Source organism: Rattus norvegicus, chromosome 3, assembly GCF_036323735.1.
Source record: "Rattus norvegicus strain BN/NHsdMcwi chromosome 3, GRCr8, whole genome shotgun sequence".
Taxonomy (NCBI): domain Eukaryota; kingdom Metazoa; phylum Chordata; class Mammalia; order Rodentia; family Muridae; genus Rattus; species Rattus norvegicus.
This window is the reverse complement of record NC_086021.1, coordinates 185,747,502-185,769,923: the sequence shown is the minus strand read 5'-3', so window position 1 is coordinate 185,769,923 and position 22,422 is coordinate 185,747,502. Positions and strand designations below refer to the sequence as shown.

At 48.7% G+C, this 22,422-nt stretch overlaps 2 protein-coding genes across 7 annotated transcripts in view; one reads left to right on the top strand and one right to left on the bottom strand.

Annotated features, from left to right (window-relative positions):
* Positions 1 to 22,422, bottom strand: part of Phactr3 (phosphatase and actin regulator 3) — a 219,271-nt gene that overhangs the window by 31,481 nt on the left and 165,368 nt on the right. For all 6 annotated transcript variants that reach the window (XM_063284233.1, XM_039105551.2, XM_039105550.2 and 3 more), the window contains 2 exons: positions 20,217 to 20,391; positions 19,291 to 19,538 (listed from right to left, as the gene is read on the bottom strand). In XM_063284233.1, coding sequence (XP_063140303.1) covers positions 19,291 to 19,538; positions 20,217 to 20,391 — 423 coding nt within the window. The remainder of the gene's footprint in view (positions 1 to 19,290; positions 19,539 to 20,216; positions 20,392 to 22,422) is intronic.
* Positions 795 to 1,779, top strand: LOC120101827 (60S ribosomal protein L19-like). Its single transcript, XM_063285327.1, has one exon. It carries the CDS (start codon positions 904 to 906, stop codon positions 1,561 to 1,563), a length of 660 nt encoding a protein of 219 aa, XP_063141397.1. The 5' UTR covers positions 795 to 903; the 3' UTR covers positions 1,564 to 1,779.

Here is a 22,422-nt window from a genome sequence, read left to right as displayed (position 1 = left end):
GGCTCAACAGTAAGGGTCCACTGACTGTGTGGTATCCTCACAGATGAGTCTGGAAGACGTGTGAATGCCTCAGGGTCATCATTATAAACCTGGTTAAACTCAATCTTCACCGAGAGAGCCTCTCAATGGTACCTCTAGTCAGGAGTGTAAAGTTTCCCTGCATGAGATCTTCGAGAATCGAGTATCATCTGATTTTTCCAAGTCTCCAGAACTGCCACAGGACACACAGTAGGGCCACAGGAAGAAATTCTTTATCTGTCTTCACTAAGGTCTCGTCTGGAAGTTACCAAGGTCTGTTACTTAGCACTCAGGGGACAATAACAACAAAGAGAAGGTTCCAGAGGAGAGGCGTCTATAGTAAAGACTTCTCCTGACAGAACTGGTCCTGAGGAAGATGGGTCTGGAGAACAGACTGTCTGCTGTGGAGGAGAAGGTGAAGACTGAAAATCAAGATGGGACTTCCTGTCCACATAGCTCCAAGGACTCAGGGCCATACTAATTTTTTTCCTAGTCTTTGATCTTTTATCTAGAATCCTCACATTTAGAAGCAAGCACGCCTCCTGGCCCAAATAAATCAGACAGGGCTCTTCCATGCCTAGAGAACAGCGTCTTGTAGCCTGTCTGTAGACAGGACTCACACAAACGCTGCTGTGAGCTCAGGAGGCATCTGAGGTTCCAAGGTCCCAGGATGATGACAGACAATAAGGGGAACAAGGATAAGAGGTAATGGGTAGAGCAACTCAACACGTCCATCTCGGAAATAAGGCTAATCATTTGGCCAGACGGACAGACGACAGGGATGACTGACTGACAGCCATTGCTGCCATTCAGTTTTCTTGCTGATGGTGGGAGTTGGGGGGACAGACCTCTGCAATGTTAACCCTCTGTCACCCAACTCTCTGAATGAGGCATAGCTTACAGATTGAATTCCTGCCTCTCCTTCAGCTTCTCAGTGACAGTGAAGTAGCTGTTCAAGAGACAGAAGCAGCTCTTTCCTTTCGCTGCTGCGTCTGTAGCCATGAGTATGTCAGGATGCAGATGAGGCTTGCCTCTAGTGTCCTTTGCTATAGTAAAAAGAAGGTCTGGTTAGACCCCAGTGAGACCAATGAAACCACCAATGCCAACTATGGTCAGCAGATCAGGAAGCTGATCAAAGATGGGCTGATCATCCAGAAACCTGTGACTGTCCATTCCCGGGCTCACTGCTGGAAAAACACCTTGGCCCGACAGAAAGGCAGGCACATGGGCGTAGGGAAGAGGAAGGGTATTGCCAACGCTTGGATGCCGGAGAAGGTGACCTGGATGAGAAGAATGAGGATCCTGTGCTGGCCTCTCAGGAGATACTGGGAATCTAAGAAGATTGACTGCCATATGTATCACAGCCTGGACCTGAAGGTCAAAGGAAATGTATTAAAAAACAAGCAGATTCTCACAGATCATATACACAAGCTGAAGGCAGACAAGGCCCGCAAGAAACTCCTGGCTGACCAGGCTGAGGCTCCCAGGTCTAAGACCAAGGAAGCAAGAAAGCGCCAGGACATTGGGGATTTAGCTCAGTGGTAGAGCGCTTGCCTAGCAAGCACAAGGCCCTGGGTTCGGTCCCCAGCTCCGAAAAAAAAAAAAAAGAAAAGAAAAGAAAAGAAAAAAAGAAAGCGCCAGGACGAGTGCCTTCAGGCCGAGAAGGAAGACATCATCAAGATGCTGTCCAAGGAGGAAGAGACCAAGAAATAAAGCTCCCCTCATGTCTGTACATAGTGGCCTGGCTGTGGCCTCACATGATCAGTCATTAAAATAAAACAAGCCTTTGTCCATTAAAAAAGAGAGAGAGAGACAGAAGCAGAAACTCCAAATGTTGGGAAGGACCATGGGATGCTGGCTTCTTCCTCAGGTACTGGAGTGGCCCAGCTAGCAGCTGACCAAAGCATGGGGTTGATTTTAGCCTAGGGCAGACCACAGCATGGGGCTGCACCTGGCTTCCATGCACGTTGCACACCTTGTGAGGCTCAACAATGTCCCCCAAGTCTCAGCCCCATTAGCCTCCATGATTCACCCCAGAGGAGGGAAGATGGGTAGTGGGTAATCCCTGCCTCCACCACCCTGACACTGTGAAGGCATAGACACCCTCAGCTGCTACCTGTTCTGTCCTCCCAGGCCACAGAACCAGCCCTGTGTCCTCCCAGCTCTGACATGCCCGCCCCTACAAACACACATGCACACACACACACACACACACACACACACACACACACACACTTGTGTGCTCAGGACTCAGACTTTTTCCTGCATCTCTCCCTCTGCTTCTGTAGGCTACCACTGACTGCCGAGAGCTCATTATTACTGCCACAGCAGACCTGACTTCCTAACATGCAAGCCTAAGAAATCAGATCCTACCCCTGGGCCTTGTACCTACACCTGAATGTATAAAAGGTGTGTCTGCCTCGGTTGCCAAGTGAGCTGTTGGAGCCTTGCCAGACAGCAAGTGACAGGCCAGAGTGACAGGCCAGAGGGAAACCCAGGGCTGCCCCAGCACCTACACTCCTCAGCATGACACTCATATGAGTCAGAGTTGTACCACTTTGTCATGTGCCTGCCTCAATCCTGGTACCTACAGGCAACGATGGGGACGGAAAGAGATGGGACAAGAGCAGCTGTGGTGGCCTCGAGTGCCTAAAGCACATTGACTTGGTGGAGAGAAATGGATCAAGCGAGCTTGACAGTGGTGGGAGCTTTGCTTGCTCGCTCTGCTACATTTGGACTTGGACAACATGCTCAAGGTCATTCTGCAAGGAGTATGACAGACAGACCCTATAGGGAAGGTGCCTCCACACCCAAAACAAAAGCTAGAGCACAAATGGAGTTTGAGTCCAGGCGGAGCTCCACTGTGAGAAGCTGCCAAGAAAGAAAAGGAAGGAGAAGTGAGACCCCAAGCATATCCACTGCCTGGTGCGAGTGGTCTGGATCCTCTTCTCCCCAAGCAAAGCAGGAGTCAAAGTATAAATGATTTTCAGGTGCTGAAAATTGGCAGAAATGGAAGGGAAGCTAGAGAGCGCGGCATTGAACGAGAGACACCCTAGGAGTCCAGCCAATGCCTCAGAATGGATGCTAGGTTGCAGGAACCTGAGAGCCTCAGAAACTGAGCTGAAGTTGAGATGATGAAGCAGAGAAGCCCAAGGGGCCTACAGCTGGAATTTGTGGGACAAACACCTGGAAATGCTGAGCAAGGACCAATAACCCCAAGGTGTGCACAGTCCCTTACGCCTTGAGCTGCCATCTGCCTGTGAAAGAGGGCCAGGGAGAGCCTGCCTGAGGCTTGAGGGCACTGGGAGACTCAGGGCTGTGCCCCAGGGCCATCAGTCAGGCTGGAACACGCTGTGATTGTCCGGACACCGGGATGGGTTCGGAGATGGTCCTGGTCTCGGGAACAAGCAGCGGTCGGCTGGTTGGAGCTTAGTTCCAATTCTGTCTAAGAAATTGTAAAAACCAGAGCGGGATGCGTGAGCCCGTTTCCAAGTAACCGAGCTGCTTCCCAGAATAAACCTCAACAGATATTTATAGGACTGGAAGAGCATCCGACAACCAAGAAATAGATTCACGATGTGTGTCAGCCAACCGAGACTCCCCACGCCTACAGAGATGCGGGAAGGGTTCGGCCAACCTCCAGCAGCACGAAGGAGCTCATGTAGAGCCCGTTGTCACCATGGCTGACAGAGAGAACACCTCAGTGGCTTCAACAGACAGATAGGCACACTGGGGCACAATGAAAGGACCCAGAGTCACCCAGAAGCAACACATTGAGATGACACTCAGTGGGAGACGACTCAGGGGACCCACACTCAACGCATGCTAAAAATACCTCTCAGGATGAAGGCAAACACTGTTTCAGAAATTAGAAAGCAGCAAGAATCAATGGCTATGAGAGATGGTAAAAAGAAATCCTTCAGGTGGTAGGAAAAGGGCCAACTTTAGGCAGAAACCTGAAATCTGAACAAGGAAAGAGGAGGCACAGGGATGGTGCCTGCAGTGTATAGACATATTCGTATATTTAATTCTCTTGAAGGCAATCGAGCTTTTAAAAAATACTTTATTTTTTAATTATGTGTATTTGTATGTGGGTGTGCATGTGTGATTATAGGCCTCTCTGGAGGCCTTTGAGGGCCACAGAGGAAGACATTGGATCCCCTGGAGCTGGGGTTAACAGGTAGTCATGAGCTTCCCAACGTTTCGAGGAACTGAACTTGGTTCCTCTGAAAGAGCAGCGTATGCTCTTAGCCACTGAGCCGTCCCCCCAGACCAGGAAAACTGAGCTGATCAATATTAGCCATGGAGAGACAAAGAGGTGCAATTGCCCCAAAACCCCAGCACTATGTAAGAGTCAGGCATGGTAGTAACCACCTGCTGTCTCAGCAGGGAAGTGGGAGAATCAGGAGTTCAAGGTCATCTCACCTACCTAGTTTTGGGTCAGCCTGGACTACAGTGTCCCTATCTCAAAAACAAACAGGGCTGGAGAGATGGCTCAGTATTAGAAATACTGGCTGTCTCTGCAGAGGCCCTACCTAGTTTTGATTCACAGCAACCCAATGGTGGCTCACAACCCTCTTTTTTTAAAATTTTATTTATTTATTCATTTATTATATATAAGTACACTGTAGCTGTCTTCAGATACACCAGAAGAGGGCATCAGATCTCTTTACAGATGGTTGTGAGCCACCATGTGGTTGCTGGGAATTGAACTCATGACCTCTGGAAGAGCAGTCGGGTGCTCTTAACCGCTGAGCCATCTCTCCAGCCCAGCTCACAACCCTCTTAACTCAGTTCTAAGAGATCTTGATGCCCTCGTCTGACTCCCTGGGGCTTTTACACTCATGTGACCCACATAAACACACTCAGACATGTACGCATATACATAAAATATTTTTTAAACCCCACATACACACAAGTAAATTTAGATGTGAAAAACCAATCGTGTTCATGCAAATACTCTGAACACACCAAATAGCTGAAAAGCAGGACAAAAGACTGTGCTGCGGCAAAATACCCACTAGGAAAGGAGAGGGAAGGGTGCCCCTGTTCTCATGCCAGGCAGAGAATATTCAAGAAGGCCCATTTACAGACACGGAAAACCTCAGAGGAAACCCATTTGTCAGAGACAAGAAGGATCACTCTACCTTCACAGAGAAATCACTCCACAGGGAAGTCATGAGGAGTCTAAATATGGTGGACTTTCTTCAGAGCCTCTGAAAATGTAAATTAAAGCCCAAGAAAAAATGCATAGGGCACAAGTGTGGCCAGGGATCTCAGAGGTCTTTCCTGCATCATTCACAGACATTAGAAACAAACATAGGCAATAGGGCAGACTTGAACGCCCACCAGTGCCACCAGGCTGAATTCATGCCTAGAAAACCTTCAGAGATCATGTCCTCCTCCAAGTACATGAGCCCTGTATACCAGGACTGAGCCTGTTCTGTACCATGAAACAAGTCGATAGATTTCAAAGGTCTCTGTTCATATAGAGCATGTTCTCAGATCAGGGTGGAACAAAATTGAAAATCAATAATGAAAAAGATGTTTTCAAAAATAACCAGACTAAATTAAAACATATATTTAACTTCTGAGAAACCCAAAGTTCCAAGAAGAACTCAACAGAAATGCAGGGGGTTTTGAGGCAAATGGGGTATCTCAAAATGATGCTGCAGGCAGGCTGTGCCTTAAATGCCCTTATTAGAAAAAGAGGAAATAGCTCAACCAATTGGCCATCAAGCCTATCTCAATAACCTAGAAAAGGAACAAAGTAAACCACAGGGATGGACATAAGGCAAAGCTAAAGTTCAGGATGGAAAGCCACCAAAATGAAAAGTCCGTCCATGAGAAGACTGGTAAGACTATAGCACAGTGATCTGAGAGGAGGAGGAGGGGAAGCAGAGAGAAAGCTGTCAGCATCAGGGACGCAGGAGATTACACATCATCTGAGTCTGCAGATCTTAAAGAGATAGAAGAGGCCATCTCCAGTGACTTCATTCTAATAGACTGGTGATTTAGATGACATAAACTAGTGATAGTTTTTATGTCAGCTTCTTGGGGACATCTTGGAAGAAGGAGGAGGAGGAGGGAAGAGGGAAGAGGGAAGAAGAAGGAGGAGGAGGAGGAAAAGGAGAAGAAGAAGAAGAAGAAGAAGAAGAAGAAGAAGAAGAAGAAGAAGAAGAAGAAGAAGAAGAAGAAGAAGAGGAGGAGGAGGAGGAGGAGGAGGAGGAGGAGGAGGAAGAAGAAGAAGAGGAGGAGGATGAGGAGGAAGAAGAAGAAGAGGAGGATGAGGAGGAAGAAGAAGAAGACAAGGAAGAAGAAGAAGAAGAAGAAGAAGAAGAAGAAGAAGAAGAAGAAGAAGAAGAAGAAGAAGAAGAAGAAGAAGAAGAAGAAGAAGAAGAAGATGTTGAGAAGATGCCCTCTTTAGAACTGGCTTATAGCCAAGTCTATAGAGGATTGTCTTAATGGGTGATTGACGTGGGAGGGACAAGCTCACTATGGGCAGTGCCACTCCTGGGCTGTTGGTCCTGGATGCTCTAAGAAAGCAGGCTGAGCAAGCCATGAGGAGTGAGCCAGTAAGTAGTGTTCAGCCATGGCCTCTGCTTCTGTTCCTGCCTCCTAGTTCCTGCCCTGGCTTTCCTGGATGATAGATTCCAGTCTGTAAGATACAATAAATCTTTTCCTCCACAAGTTGCTTTTGGTCCTGGTGGGAAAGTAGCTAAAAACATAATTTCTGAAGCAATACAAATTACTAAAAGTCACTTGAGCAACCGTGATCAGCTCACATTGTATATATTTAATATAAGTAACTTTTAGTTGATTCTGTGGGTCATGTTCTCCTGGTGTCCTCAACCTCCCTGACTCCTACAATTCTCCCTCCCCCTCTTCCTCAGTGTTTCCCTGAGCTCCATGGGGATCTCTAATCTGGGCTTTCTCTTCACCCATGTTCTGTTCCCACCAGCTGCTGCAGGAAGCCTCTCTAAGGACAATTAGGTTAGGCATTGGCCTATGAGTATAGCAGATTATCATTAAGAATCGTTTTATTGATTTTTTTTTCCTATCCTAGGCCTCTGGGCTATCCAGCCTCCATTTTCTGGTCGTCTAGGCAGTATCGGGGTATAGGCTGCCTCTCCTGGTGTGTGCCTCAGGTTAGACCGGTCATTAGTTGACCACTCCTATAATCTCTATGCAAGCAAGGCTCACAGACTGGAGCAGCAATCACAGAGCCTGCGTGTTCTATGGCCTGTTCTAGGTCCTCTGCATGTAAGCTGTGGTTGTTAGCTTTGTTTCTATGGGAGTCCTAACAGTGTGAGCAGTGTGTGTGTGTGTGTGTGTGTGTGTGTGTGTGTGTGTGTGACTCTTTCGCCTGCTCTTGGGACCCTTTTCATCCTACTCGGTTGCCTTGCCCAGCCTTGACATGAGGGTCTGTGCCTGATCTTATTTCACCGTGTTACACTGTGTTCAGCGGATTATCCCTAGGCCTGTCCTTCTCTCAAGGGAAATGGAGGAAGAGAGAAGGGGAGGGGACTGGGAGGAATGGAGGAAGTAGAAATTGGTCAAGATGTAATGTAATTATGAGATTAGAATATATGCAAAAAATAACTTCTAGCCTAAAACTTACATGCGCACAAACACATACACACGCTTATTCAAAGTTGTGATTTGAGCAAAACATTTCAGATGAAATAACGTAGGTAGTATACACGTGACTTCAGAAAATTGAAAAAACAAATACAAAGCAAAAAACAAAAAGCCCTCTACACTTCTCATTTCATTCAATGAAACCAGAAATTACTTTGAAGAAAAGACCAATGTCCCACAAGAACTCATGCAGAAACTCATGTAAAATTTAAAACAAGAAGCCTACCTGTCTTTGGATATGGACAGCAGTGTATTGGATTCCTATACATGTGTGCACACAGACACATGTGTGCATTTGCACATATATGAACACCCATAACAAATAAAAATGGACTAACACTACTTGGGTTCGCAACTTATTTAGCTACAATAAGTAAGGTGTGTGGTGTTGAAAGAGAAGCAACAGGTCGGAGGAACAGGAAAGGAAGTCCAGGAGTAAATTCCCACATGCAGAGTCGATTAATCGTTGATAAATATGCAATAGTATTCTGATGAAGAAATGTCTCTTGAACAAATGGCACAGAGCAAATCGACAATCGTCTTTTAAATGAGCCCTGAGGCATCGGGCGTACCACGCGTTATAACTAAAGATACTGTGCCACAGACACAAGCATAATACCTAAAAGCCAGCTTCTGGAAGAAGACAGGAGGAAGCTTTTGTGACATTTGGGTTGATAAGATTCTGCATAAACCAGAAGCACTAGCCATGAACGAACGAACAGTCTCAGCTGGTCAGACTCGGTTGGTACTCAGCGCTTTTCCAGAGCTGAGGCATCAGAACGAGACAGGACCAGAAGGTAATGTAAGTGAAAGAGCGTCTCTTGCAGGGCCATCTCAGAGGTAGCCCATGTCTCTTAGAACTTAGGGGAAGAAGCAGCCTTGCTTTGACCGTTGGGCAAATGTTGGAAGAGACAGAAAATGAGCAAATGAAAAAAATGTACATGTTAAAGCAATTTGGAAAGCAGACCATCTGAGACACTAATGCCACTCGTATGTAGAACGGATAAATTCAGACTTCTTGTGACTCACAGTTAAAGGGTGTGGCAGGGGATTGAACTCAGCGCAGTGCTGGTGGTGATGGGAAGCAACCATCTTTGGAAAACACTGTGTCAGACAGTGTGCATGCTCATGTGTGTGCATATGCATTTGTGTAGAGGCCAGAGGTCAACCCCAAGTGTCTTCCTTCTTGAAACAGGCTCTCTCACTTAACCTGAAGCTCACTGAATGTTCTAGACAGTCTGACTAGCCAGACCCATGGATCTTCCTGTCTCTATCTTCCCAGAGGTTAAAACACACACCCAGCTTTTTTCTTAATGGATGCTGGGATCATAACTCAGGTCCTAGAGTGTGAAGGGTGAGCGAGAAGTCTACCCACTGAGTCCTCTTCCCAGCCTCTGTCTGTTCCCTTCAGCCAGTAAACACCTTTGTGCAACCCAGAGATTCTACCCTTTGTCCTCCCCACACAGAAACAAAAGTGGGCCCATGCTAACTGCACACCACCCAAGTGTCCATCAGCAGTTTCTATAGCCACACAAAGACTAGAGACTAGTCACGTACTCAGCAGTGGAAAGTGGGCTACCGATCCCTCTACAACCTTTGTGTGTCTCAGAAGAACCCGGAAGGAGCCAGATGGAAGCTGTACCAAGAACAATCCAGGACCTCCATCCACCCAAGGGAGGATGTGCTTGGGCAAGGATTCTTCAGAGAACACAGTTCTCTACATGCCACAATCAATTAAGAAGTTGAGGCAGCCCAAACATGACTGAGTCCCCGGCTCTGTCATTAAGAATCTTGGTGCAAACCTTACGCAGAAGAAACCCTGACATACAAACCCTAGTTGCAAAGACCTACAAGATGGGGTTCCCTCCTGAGTCTATACAGGGAAGCTTGCATTCCAACCTCATGAAATTCACACAAAGAAGCTAGACATAGCTTGGTTTCTTGGTTGGTTGGTTTGTTTTCGTTGTTTAAAAGCAAAATACCACAACGTTTAGAGAAAATAGGAGAATAGCTTTATGACTTGGGAGAATTTTTTTTCAATTTGTTTTAGGCTAGCACACAGCTCTGGGCTCAGTGTGACATGTCCATAAACATGTGTCACGCTGTCACAAAGCATACACACATGCCTTGTGCTCATCTATGACCCTCCATACATGCATATTGATTTTACATATATAAGAGCCACAAGATACAAGCCCATAGTCATAGAAACTTGACCGAGATTCCTGGGGTCAGGGCACCAATGTCCTGGGGAAGCCAGAGGCCAACAACATTACAAGGGTTGGGTGGGGTCCGGTGGGAGTCCGATACAGGACGTGTCAGGAAGCTACACTGTCTCAATTGTGGCAATGATGCACAGATACAATCCATGTTTTATGTAGCCAAGTATATTTCACTAAAGTTACATAAAAAGTGATCAAAGATATCCTTGCATGCAGTTCTGACAAACTGTAGCAAAACTGTGGTGTGATTTCGTATACCTTCATTCAAAGGTTCAGCCATTGCCTTGGGTGACCTGTAGTCCCTCTCCCTGGTGCTCCAGAGCACACACACAGTCTGTACCCAGGATGACAGCATCCCATCCCCCATACTTTCTCCCTTGCCTACTCTGCTCCAGAAACTTCTTCTCACTTCCTGGAGTATGTCTAGCCCTATCTAGTCTTTGTACCAACTGTCCCTCATGCTCAGAATTCTCCCTGCCTGGCTGGCTCCTTCTTGAAACACCTCAGCTCCTGCATCACCCCCTGGGGGTTACCAGGCTACGTGGAGTGAGTCATTACATTCAGGCTCATCAACTAGGTGGTGTCCACAACACACGCCCTCCTTGGCAATTTGCTTGCTGTCCTGTGTGTTGTCTCTAGTATTCCTAAGCTATAGGCTCCAAGAGAGAAAGGAATCCTATCTGCCTTCATCACTTGATTCCCATGGCCCAAAACAGAGCTGGGCATTTGGAAGATGCTCAGAAGAATTGGCTGAAAGAGGGTGGTCTAGACCCCTAGTCTGTTCCCAGCTGCACCTAACACCACCTCTGCCCCCAGTGGCCATCATGACCAAGCCAGCACCTTAGCCAACATGGCTAGCAGTGTCTCTCTAGAGAGAGGAATGAAGTATTGGATTAGCTAAGGCTGGCAGGGAGGAAAGGCTCTTCCTGCTCAGCCTGGGTTATGGAAGATATGGGAAGGAGCAAGGAAGGTAGGGGACTGGTCTCACATCACCTCATCTGCAGGAGGAAAAATCTGCACATGCACCTGAATCTGGCTATGCATTGAAGGTGCTCCCCCCTCCATGGTAGGTGGACTCTGGAGAATCCCCTGAGGAGGCAACTATATTTGGGAGATGGAATTGGAGTTGGTTCCTTTTAAACTGACAGGGTGGACTTAGCACCTGTTCTCACACATAAGTAGACATGTCATCAGATGGCCCCAGTCTCCCAGTTACCAGGCAGCTCTCTTTAAGATCAGGGGTCCCAAGACAGCAAGACAGGGAGTGATTTGTCTCCATGTGGAGCTATAGCCAGGCCACTCCCTAGCCTGCAAGAGGCTCCAGCCATTGGAAGTAAAGCTGTCCCCAGCTTACAAATTAAAGGACACTGGTGCCAATGGACAACTCAGAGTGGAGTTGGCCACCTTCTGCCTCAGAGAAGCACGAGCTCTGCTTCAGATACAATATGACTGTGCACTTGGATGCTGCGAATGTTTAACTGACAAGAGATAGGATTAAAGCCATCTCCTTCCCAACCTGCACCTCAGATCTAGAAGAACTGTGGTCCAGGCTGGCATGGGTGCCACATTGAGGAAGTGCTGCACCTGGATGTTTACTTTGGCAGTGATGCCCAAATGAGTGGGAATTTAGAAATTACAGTTTAATTCTCTGTGTTTGTGTGCCACGTGCATGCCATTCCCTGGGAGGTCAGAAGGGGTGTCAGAACCCCTGAAATGGAGGTTGCTGACTTGAATTTAATTTAAAATAAACAAGGTTATTTAATGGATTTTGGTTTGGGATTAAGACAGAATTTCCAACAATTTCCGATATGCCCCTAAATACATCTGCTATTTTTTTTGAACTCCATACTTAAGCAAAGCAGCACTCTTGGCCTTGGTGATTGTAAAATAAAAACACCAGTCAGCTCTGAAGAGTGCTTGGGACCTGCAGAGTCAAACATGCAGCCAAGACTTAGTGGTTCCTGCAAACAGCATCTATCTCACCGCTGTGCAACTGTGTTTTACTCGTAAAAAAGGGTAAGACGGTGATGTGTGCACCATAGAACTGCTTTAATTAAACCTATTTGTGAGTTTTAATCAGTGAGCATGCTGTTTGTATGCCTATTCCCTAGTTCTATATATCCAGGGTTATATAAACACTTCTCAGGAGAAAAGGGGCGGGGGCGGGGTAGGAAGCCTGGGCTTAGCAGTGGGAGGTAGGAGCCTGGACCAAGCTAGGAGAGTTAGGAGGGGTAGCCTGGGCCTAGCAGCCTTTCCCTGCCATACCTGTCAGCTGCACAGGGAGAATCTCTGTGGGCCTCTCAGCACCAAGCAGAGCTCCACAAGAGCCCGCATCGGCTGTGTGAAGATGTGTATGAATGACCGTTAACAGCATACAGACTTCTTCCCACAAATGTGTTCTCCTCAGTGAGAACACGTCATGAAGCGAGGTAAGATGGGGTTGAAGAGATGGTTCAGGGGTTGAGAGCACCTCAGGGGTGCTCTTGCAGAGGGGTCAGCTTGATTCCCAGCACCCCCGTGGCGGCTCACAACTACCTGTCACCCCAGTTCCAAGGAATCTGGGCGCTGCACGTGCCATGGTGCGCTTACATATACACAAATGCTCATATACATAAAAAGTAAGTAAGTCACTGAAAGACGTGACCTGAGGGAGAAGAATTTATTTTGGCTCACATTTCGGTGGGAGCATAGTCACCAACAGCAGGGGAGGTCATGACAAAGGGGCTGTAAATGCAACGAGAGCTTTAGGTGTCTGCTTACCCTGTGCCTCAGGGAACAGAAGAGGTTGGGTGACTGCTCTGCCCCCTCCTTCCTTCCCCTGTGTATTTATTCTTCACAGCCTGCGTTTAGGATGGATCCTTCCTCCTCAGCTGAACCTCCCAGGAAATACGCATCCGGGTATGTCTCTGAGGATGTCTTTTAAGTGATTCTAAATCCACTCAAGTCGGCGACAAAGATGAACCATCACACCACATAAACCTGTTTAGCTGCAAAGGAAACTCAATAACTACCTATTAGCTGTCAGAAAGCCCCACACAGACATCTGTTCAAGGCACGTGCAGCTCAATAAACATGTGTCAGCTTCATAGAGACCACCGTGGATTGAGGTTATGGCAAAGGCCGAGTGGTGTAAGCCCTGTGGACCTCCTGAACACCTGTGACCGGCTGCTGCTTTCACGGCAGCAGACTTCGAATTCTCTTACAAAAGTCATCACGCTAGAATGGTATCGATTCAAGAAGATAGAGCTCTGATAGAGACCCCCGTGAGGTCAGCCGACTCCCTGTAAAGGTGCCAAGACCACACAATGGAAGCAAGGACATTATCTGTGACAAACGGTGGACAGGGAAAACACACCAGCTCCTGCCCCACACTCTTATCTCATGCTACAATGAAGAGCAATGTGGATGAGTGAAAGATGTTAACATAGGACTCGAGGCTGCAAAATTCTAACAAGAGAACAGGAGAGTAAATGCCCCACAGCATTGTGGGTAAAGATTTCCTGTATAAGACCGAAGATCCGAGTGTAAAATAAAACAATAACCAGAGGGATGGCATCAGATCAAACACTTCTACATACCCATGGAAACAGGCAGAGTAACTAATGAGACCACACCCCTGAGGAGACCCTGTGTGCAAGCCCTCCACTGCACATGAGGTCATTACCCATCCTGCAGAAGAAATTCCCACCAGTAGAAAGAAGACAAAGGCTCCACTTTTTAAATGCAGGAAGGACAAACTGAAAATGAACAGACTGAAAGTAAACAATTGAGGGTCGAGGACGTGGCTCAGTAGGAAGAGATCCGTCACAGTCACAGGAGCCTGAGGAATTGAATTTAGAGCCCCAGCACACACAGCAAAAAGCAAGGTGTGGCCTCAAGCTCCTTCAGCCCCTTGCACTGGGGAGGCACAGGGAGAAACCGAGAGGCTGCAGCTGAGCCAATCAAACCTGACTGCTGAGCTCTAGGCCAGTGGGAAGATTTCATCTCTAAAGAAGTGGGGAGTAACTGAGGGAGACCCAACATCCAGCCTTCAGAGGCACACATGCGTATATACACAAAAGACAGACAGACCTCCATGATGGATAGGCAGTCCAGTATCACCACACATAAGGGACATGAGTTACATCACAGGGGATACCAACCCTCACCTGCCAGAAACCGCTGCTGGGGAAAGGGCAGATGGGAGTGAGGGTTGGTCAGGAGAAAGAAGAATCCTTGTGCACTGCTGGTTAGAGTCAGATCAGCACAGGCAGCCTGTGGCTTCATGCTCAGCCATCACAAGCCCAGCCGTGTCATTCTTGAGGATGAATCCAAAGGAACTAAAAGCAGGATCTGGATAGCTAGGTGGTTAGGACTGCTTGATGCTCTTTCAGATGACCACGTCCCCAGCACCCATGTCCTACAGCTCACAATAGCCTGTAACTCCAGCTCGAGGGGACCCAATACCCTCCTTTGGCCTCATACATGGCATATATACACAGGCACATAAATAAAAATATTTAAAACTCAGTGTGCAACCCGTGTTTATGACAGCTTAGTTTACTCAATATATAACAGAAGGTCAATCTAGGAATGGATAAAGACAGCATGATCCCCTCCAGCACAAAGGGGCAAGCATCATGTGCTTTTGGTGATGTGTTTCAAACTGTCACGCTGGTGGAAGTCTGGGGTGAATTGTGGTTATCTGGGCTGGAGTATGGTGATGTGGGGGTGGGACAAGAGATGCTGAATGCAGAGGAAACCTTCCGGTGGTCTTGAGTAAGGCGCTTTAGCGACCTGTGCTGTGCACGGGGCTACAGTAAGACCCCACAGTGTTTCAAAATGGTGAAAGGAGGTTTTTAAACGTCAGCACTTCCTGTTATGACGGGTGATAAGGTCGTTTGCTGGCCTGGCCTGATCACTCTGGAATGATCAAATGTGGAGATGTGTAAGGACATCCCACGGTGCCCACGCAGGGTCTATACAGTTATCATCTGTCACTGCAAACAAAGTTAAGGGGTTAGGCCTGGAGTCCTAGGGGTTAGGACTCAGCAGGTAAGGTGTAAGTGCAAACATGAAAACCCAAGTTCAAGTCCCCAGGGACTGTGGAAAAAGCAGGACCTGCTCAATATATGCCTGTGTACTGAGGGGGGAAGAGACAAAATGTCACAGGGTCAGTCTAGCTGGCTGGTCAGTCTAGCTCCAGGTTCAGTGAGACCTGTCTCAGAAAGTAATAGCACCGAGACACCAGACACACATATGCACGTCACACACACACACACACACACACACACACACACACACACACACACACACACAAAGCCAAACAAAGACATAGAGGTTTTGATTCTCAACTGTGGCTGGCGCTCAGGACTGACTGCTAAATTAGTCCATTTCGCCAAAGAAGCAGCGGCGACGGGATGTTTATTCACACTGCCACAGAAATACATAGACGCGTGCATACATGTGTGCACGCAGACTCATGGGGCTGTCATCAAACACCCCGCTCATCCAGCTGTGTGTGTGTGTGTGTGTGTGTGTGTGTGTGTGTGTGTGTGTGTGTGAAGTTCAAAACTTAAAACCAGTCCATGGGGCTGGGAGCTCAGCAGCCTAAGATCACAGGAATGACTGAACTTCCCCTGGGGAAGCCAGATACTAGCTCTGAAGGTCTTCAATGCCTTAATAGTCTTCACACAATACTCCTCACACCCTCGAGGCCATCCCTTCCTGCCAGTCACCCAAGGACACATGCTACCCACACCTACAGCACATCCTCACAGTAGCCCTTGAGCATCTGATGATTGACCTCTGAAGGACTCTCTAACTAAGGAGACACAGGCACTAACAAGACTGGAAGCTACAACTTAGTTCCTCTAGGGAGAGAACACCTGGGTGCATTTGAAAGTGCTCACGCAGTGTGATGACACAGAGTTCGCAGTATAGCCCTTGCTGTTCACATCTCACCTCCAGTCACCCCTCTGGAAGTCCTACCCATGCTCGGGGCAACTGTGAGAGGGAAGCCTGTAAGCCTTCTTTGAACTGCACACAGAAAGACCTAGTTTCAAGGAGTCAGCTAGTTCTCTTCCCTCTGCCTCAAATAGAAGGACATCATCCATAGAGGCATTAGATAACACAAGCACTCTGAGTAAGGTAATTGGTAAGAACCACCAAGTACCAGCTCCGAGACGGAAAACATTAAGGCCGTACTGTCTGGGACTGTGGCTGGACAGACACCGAGTCCCATCCTGACAGCTCTGCTGCTTGGTGTCCAGTGAGGACAAACACAGCCTTGCCTTACCTCATCTTCACCCAAAATGCCCACCAGGTTGTGAGAGAGAGAGAGAGAGAGAGAGAGAGAGAGAGAGAGAGAGAGAGAGAGAGAGAGAGAGAGAGAGAGAGAGAGAGAAAGCGAGAGAGGCGCCACCTGCTGGCCAAAGCATGGATTTCCCAGCCCAAAGCCTGAGTTTGCTGGGAGAGGTGAATTTGGTACCTGGCATTCACACCTCAGTGATAGTCCTTCATGCTGTCCTCTCTGAACATAAAACAGGATTCAAATGACACACACTTTTTACAGGTCCACAGAGGACTGTGCAGCCAGGGGAGGGTCAGTCCCCTCTTACATCTGGGTCACCCTCGGAACCCACGAGCAGCATGCTCTGTGTCGAGCTGGCCGTGGTGCCCACTGTGCACCTGTTTGTCTCAGGAGTCCATCTCCGGTCATGGCTCGCTTTGCCCCAATGACCTGGCCTTTTTAGGAAACAGAAGTACAGCTGGCTGGTCCTATTCATATCAAGCTAAAAACATTGAGTCTTCTCTGTATTATTTAATTTTCTTGTTGCTGTGGAAAATGCCTGACCAAAACGATGTAAGGTTTTATCTCCGCTCAAGGCCGGAAGGACAACCCACCATGATGAGGTGAGATGTGGTGGGGCTATGCATCCACTGTCAGGAAGCAGGAGGAGGTGAAGGCTCTCGTGCACAGCCTGCTTCTCCCTCTGTGCTCTTCAGCCTCTGGGCCCTCAGCCTGTGGGATGGTCCTGACCATCCCAGGTAGGTCTTTTCTCTCACCTCTGAAGAGTTTAAACCTCACTGGAAATACCCTACCAGACTACCCAGGGGTGTCTCCTCGGTGAGCCCACATCCAGTTACGCTGACCACGAGGACCAACGCTCAGCGTTTTCCTGTGCCCTGTCTTTATAATACACTGTGAATCCAAGTGTGTCACTGAGTTTAGTTTTTAAAAGGAAACAAAAGTGGACTCATGAGGCTCTTGTCTCTTCAGGGTTTCTAGGGGATGCGCATACCTCAGAGCTCACACATCCCGCCACCCCCTCAGAGGTCCATGGGGCGGGTGTCACTGATGTGATGATGTCTACTGACTATCACCCAGAGCAACCCAATACTCTATTACGGGCAGCACCCTGTGAACCTCTGCACAGCCCAGCTTGATGCACAGAGGTGCTGGGAACACTGGGCCATGTTTGAAGGCATGTGAGGCTGTCACGAGTAGGTTAAGGGATACGACTGGCATCTAGTGGGTGGGGCTGATGGATGACTCTCGGCGCCCTACAGGGCATGGGTGGCCCACAGCAAATACATTTATGGCCTCAAATGTTCATCATGAGCAGACACAGAAGCCCTTGTGTTCAACGGCTGTTCTTTGAGTGTGTGAGAGAACCATAGGATAGACTCCATAAGCAAAGCCTCACATCAGGGAATGTGAGCTTTTAAATTAGCTCTTTAGGCAAGCCATGCCCAGGTCAACCAGAGAGGTGAACAAGCCTGACCAAGGTCACAATACTAGGAGAGGATATGTCAATACATGGTGGCTGAACCCTAAAGGAAGCCTCTCAGTGCTGTGAGCCCAGGGAGGAAGTCTGTGTGGAAACTCAGGTGGTCCTCTGCCGAGAAACCCAAGCCTCAACGAATACCTCCGTCCCTAAATTCCTACTGTGAAGGCTGAGCCTTTGTAGCCTCCCTGGGACAGTATAGCTAAGTTGCCTTTAGGAGGTGGTAGCTCATGAACTTCACGACGAGATTAATGACTTTATAGGGCACACAGGCAGCTGCCTCTCTACCACTTGAGGCTGGCACAAGACATGCAACCTGGGAGCCAGCCACCTCCAGACATCAGATCTTCTGTTAGAGTAGCCAAGCTATGGCAATCAGAGTGTAGTTAGAGGCCTGCCTCCTCATAGCTAGAGCATGGCTGGGACTCCCCATCTGTGGGCTGAATAAGTGGGGTGCATGGGGTCTGCACACAGGGACAAGCAATAGAGGAAGCTGAGAACGTTCCAGGAGTTTTCTCTGTCACTCATCTCCCCGTAGAGCCCTCACAACCACATTCCTGCCCTCATCTATGTCTCCCCTGGGCCAGGCACAGGAACATGACAGATAAGCCCATATGGGCTCTAGCCACAGGTTGAAGACAGGAGGAAAAACTGCCTACAGGTTCTTCTAGAGCAGTGATTCTCAACCTGTGCATCCTGCACACCAGATATTCATTACCTCAGGCTCTCACCTCAGCGTGACCTAACAATGCCCTGTAGAAGGAGATGCCCACTTTCTTCACATGAGGACTTCCTGTGTCATGTTCGAGGCTATGCGCGTACATGTTCTGAAGCTCACTCAGCCAAGCCCTGCACTGAGGGGCAACAAGGACGCCATCGTCTAACCCCAGCCAAGGTGCTGCTGAAGGGAAAAAGTGGAGCTGGCAGCCACGTCTAAAGAGAAGGGCTCCAGACCAAGGCACTTCGGAACACCCACCTTCTCTTTACGTGGTAGTGGTCTGTAGGAATAGGGTTTGGAATTCCTGTCAGTGGGAGGGGGCGGGGAGGGGTCATAGTCCTCTCTGTCCCTGAGCACAGTCCTTAGGGCAGGAGTCACTCAGACCTGGAGAACACAGGCCTGGGGCACAAACTCAGACCTGAACTCCAAGATCCTAAGAGAACCCTGTCTCACACAGGTCCACACATCTGTCCATTCATGTTACTCCTGATATGGCTATTGATGGCCACTTGGGGATGCATCGATAACTTGGCTTTTCTCCCCTCCACCTCATTTCATCTAGTTTAAAGTCAGAATGTCAAAACTGTGGCCATGAGCACACTATGTCCACGCCTTTGGGCAGGTCATACTTAGGGGTGTCATCTCGAGCTCCCTCACAGATCCACTTGGTGTATTGCCAAAGTCCATTGGGACAAACATCCAACCTGCTGGACACAAGCTCACTGATGTGTCTTTAGAGTCTTTGCTGGGTCTGGCACCCCCAGGGAAGGGCTCACTTTCCGAGGGAACACCCCTCCCCATGTCTTTAGCGCAGACCCTCCCCCTTTGTCCTTTCCTGGCTAGTGGTTACCAGAAGAGCTCCAGTGGCTCTGGGTGACCCAGCACAGGCTGATACCCCTCCCCCAGCCACCGCCCTCCTCACCAGAAATGATGGAGTCGTTGAGCGCCTCTTCATCCTGATACAGAAGCAAGTCATCCTTGAGCTCGGAGCTCAGAATCAGATTCTCCTTGTTCTCCTCAGAGTCTTTGGCAGCAGTCCACTTGTTCTCTGAGGCCCCGTCAAAGCTCCACGCCTCATCCCTCTCCTTGCCCCGCTCCATGCTCGATGTCCTGGACAGACGCACATCCATCCGCTTCTTTGGAGACCCTCTGCATTCCCGCCCTTGAAAACTAAATGGGAAAGATGGTCCCCCATTACATGAGCCCACTCTTCTGGAAAGCCACAGGAATCAATGTAGGACCTGGTGAGCTGATTTCTGAGCTTGTGTCCTGGGCACCTTGTGCCCAGAGCTTTGAAGGGAATGTGGGACTTTGAGCCTATAATACGTGGCTCTGCGCTGTGCCCTTCCAAAAGCAGAGGACATATGCTAAGTCCCGCCAACACGTATACTTCAACCATTCGGACCAAGGGCTTTGGAGATCTGAGGAAGACATTGTGTTCCTCCAGTAGGCTACCCCACTGGCATGTGTTTCTGTGCTGCCTCTTCTTGGCAAGCACACTTTCCTTTGTACCAGCTGTAAGCCATCAAAATCAAGGAAGCTCTGGGTCCAAGGTTCCTTGTATTCTCATCATTAGATCCTCGGGGATTTCAGAATCATAAACTAAGAATAGCTCCCTCTCCCAACTATTCCCTCCTGGGAAGCTCCCGATCCCCATATGAGGGATCATGCAGGGAGTCTGCTGGTTGGGTTTCCACGTATACAGCCCCTGTCCTAAGAAAGTCAAAATGGTTACAGTGGATCAATAAACCCAGGCCAGGCTCTGGGTGACTGCACAGATTGGAAGGGTCCTCCCAGGGGCTAGGGCCCTCGGGTAGCACAAGTGTACAGGATCAGAGAGAGCCTCACCTGTCCTGACGGTGCTTCGTGGCCAGTGCCCTGTGCAGCTCCTCTATCACGCGGCTTGGGGGCAGTGGCCGGTGGACAGTGGTGAGATGAGGGGACCCTGTGGGGGTGGGAAGCTGTCCTCTGAGAACAGGCTCATTGTTCTTCATGCTGGAGCCTTGGAAGAGCGCAGCTTGACCTGGGGTGGAGCAATAACATACACAAGCATCACCCTCCACACGGGGGCCAAGAAGATGTTGAGGAAGATGTGTGTACTTTCTGCCAGGTCCCCTGACCTACACAGAGACACCAAGCCAGATTTCATTCCCAGGGAAGAGAGTAGGATATGACTCTGCCCAAGTCCCATTCCATTGAGGAAGACTCATCCATGTCAAAACCAGCACCCTTCCCTCATCCTTTGATGAGTTGGCTTCTCAGACCTGTTCTTTGGTCCACGGGGACCATAAAGATTTACAGAGATTTGCACCATCCCTTCTTGTGCCTCTGCCCTCCCAACAACATCTGCTGTCCCAGCAACATTCATGCTGTCCCTGCCCCTCAGCCCCTGAGGCTCCTTCTGGAATGTGAGTCCTGCCACATCTTTCTCCCCTTCCTTTTGACATGATTCAGACTCCTGCCCCAGTCCCAATGCCCCTTGGGCTGCAACTTGGCTCAGCACCCTGGCATCATCCCTTTCTGATCCCCACCCTGTTCTCTTCAGGACACCTATGGGAATCCTTCTAGTTCCTGAAGCATCATGCTGGCCCAACTCTGAGACTTTGAAGGTCCTTCTCTTCTACAGTAGTATTCCTTCCTCAGTGAGACCTTCCCTGTGTGTCACCCCCATCTAGAGCCCCCAGTACCTGTCCAGGGGGACCATCCCCATCCCCTCTGTTCTCTCTTAGGCACGACAGAGGGGGTGGAAATTCTCTTCAAAACTATTTAGCTGTCACCGAAAAGATGACCACTACCAGTGTGAGCAGATAAGTCAGGGCTTCACTTCTTGCTGGGGACAGCTCCTGCTTGGTGTGCCAACCACGCCCTGAGCACCTACAAGTGATGCTGTGTTCCCAGACTCTTGTCTAGTCAGCATCATTTCCAGTCCTCATCAGAGCAGTTGTAGAAACAGAAAAGGGATGCATCATAGCTCATCGACTCATTTGATAACCAGGCCATTATGTCACCCCATGAATATCAGCCCAGCACCACAATAAAGAAACAAAGACTAACCCACACTTAGGACAGTAGGCATGACAAACTGTCACCCCTCAGCATTTCTGAAGAACATGCTAACCCACTGGCAGACTAACATGCCTGGTACACCTCTTGCTGCTCCTGTGTGACCGTGTTTGCTTATAACATCAGATGGGGATGGAGATGGGGTGTGAGGTGAGGGGGAGAATTCATGGTACTTGCAGCCAACTAGCCATCCTAGACTAACTGGAAATTTCAAGGAAAATAAGAGACCATCTTTCTCTCCTCCTCCACCGCCATACTTTTCACATCTAGGCAGTCACATAAGACACAAATGTGTGGGACCAGAAATCTACCGTACAAATCCAGAAGCAGGTCCTCGCCAAACTTCAAATGGACTGGCAGTAGCCCAACTCAGAACTTACGACCGCTGGGACTGTGAGAGATAAACCTGTTGCTGACTTGTTACTCTGTCACTGTAACTCAGGTAGATGCAGACCGAGGTCCTGGTGTCAGGCTAGGATGTACCTCAGCCCCATCACCAAGGAGTCAAACACAAGATAGCAACTGTCTGACTCTGTCACCTAGTGCTCACATGTAGAAACAACATGTCCCAGGAAGCAAGGAAAAAGACTGGACAACAAAGGCAGAGCCACTCAGGTTCCAGGCACAAGTCCTGTGCTTGTGGCCACCTTCCTGTTCAGACCAATCTGTGGAGTGTCAAGACCCTGCTGCCTCTGAGTCCCTTCTATGGAGATAAGGGTGAGATGAGAGGGGTTGGCAGACTGGCTGTAGACAGATTCTAGGGACCCAGAGGGTGTTGATAAGGCAGTCAGTAAATCACGTGTTCATACACTGTGGTGTGAGTCTCTCAAGTAGAAAGGAAATAAAGTCCACAGAGGGGGAAAGAGAGGCATGTGCTGTTACATCAAGTGATTCTGAAATGCTTTAGGTGTCAACACTGGGTAAGGGGAAGTTATCCCAAACATGGAAACCAAACCCTAAAGAGTATTAATTTGCCTCAAAATTCTCACTC

Excerpts from the sequence above, each read along its gene's own strand:
- LOC120101827 (XM_063285327.1), top strand. The coding sequence starts at position 904 with ATGAGGCATAGCTTACAGATTGAATTCCTGCCTCTCCTTCAGCTTCTC.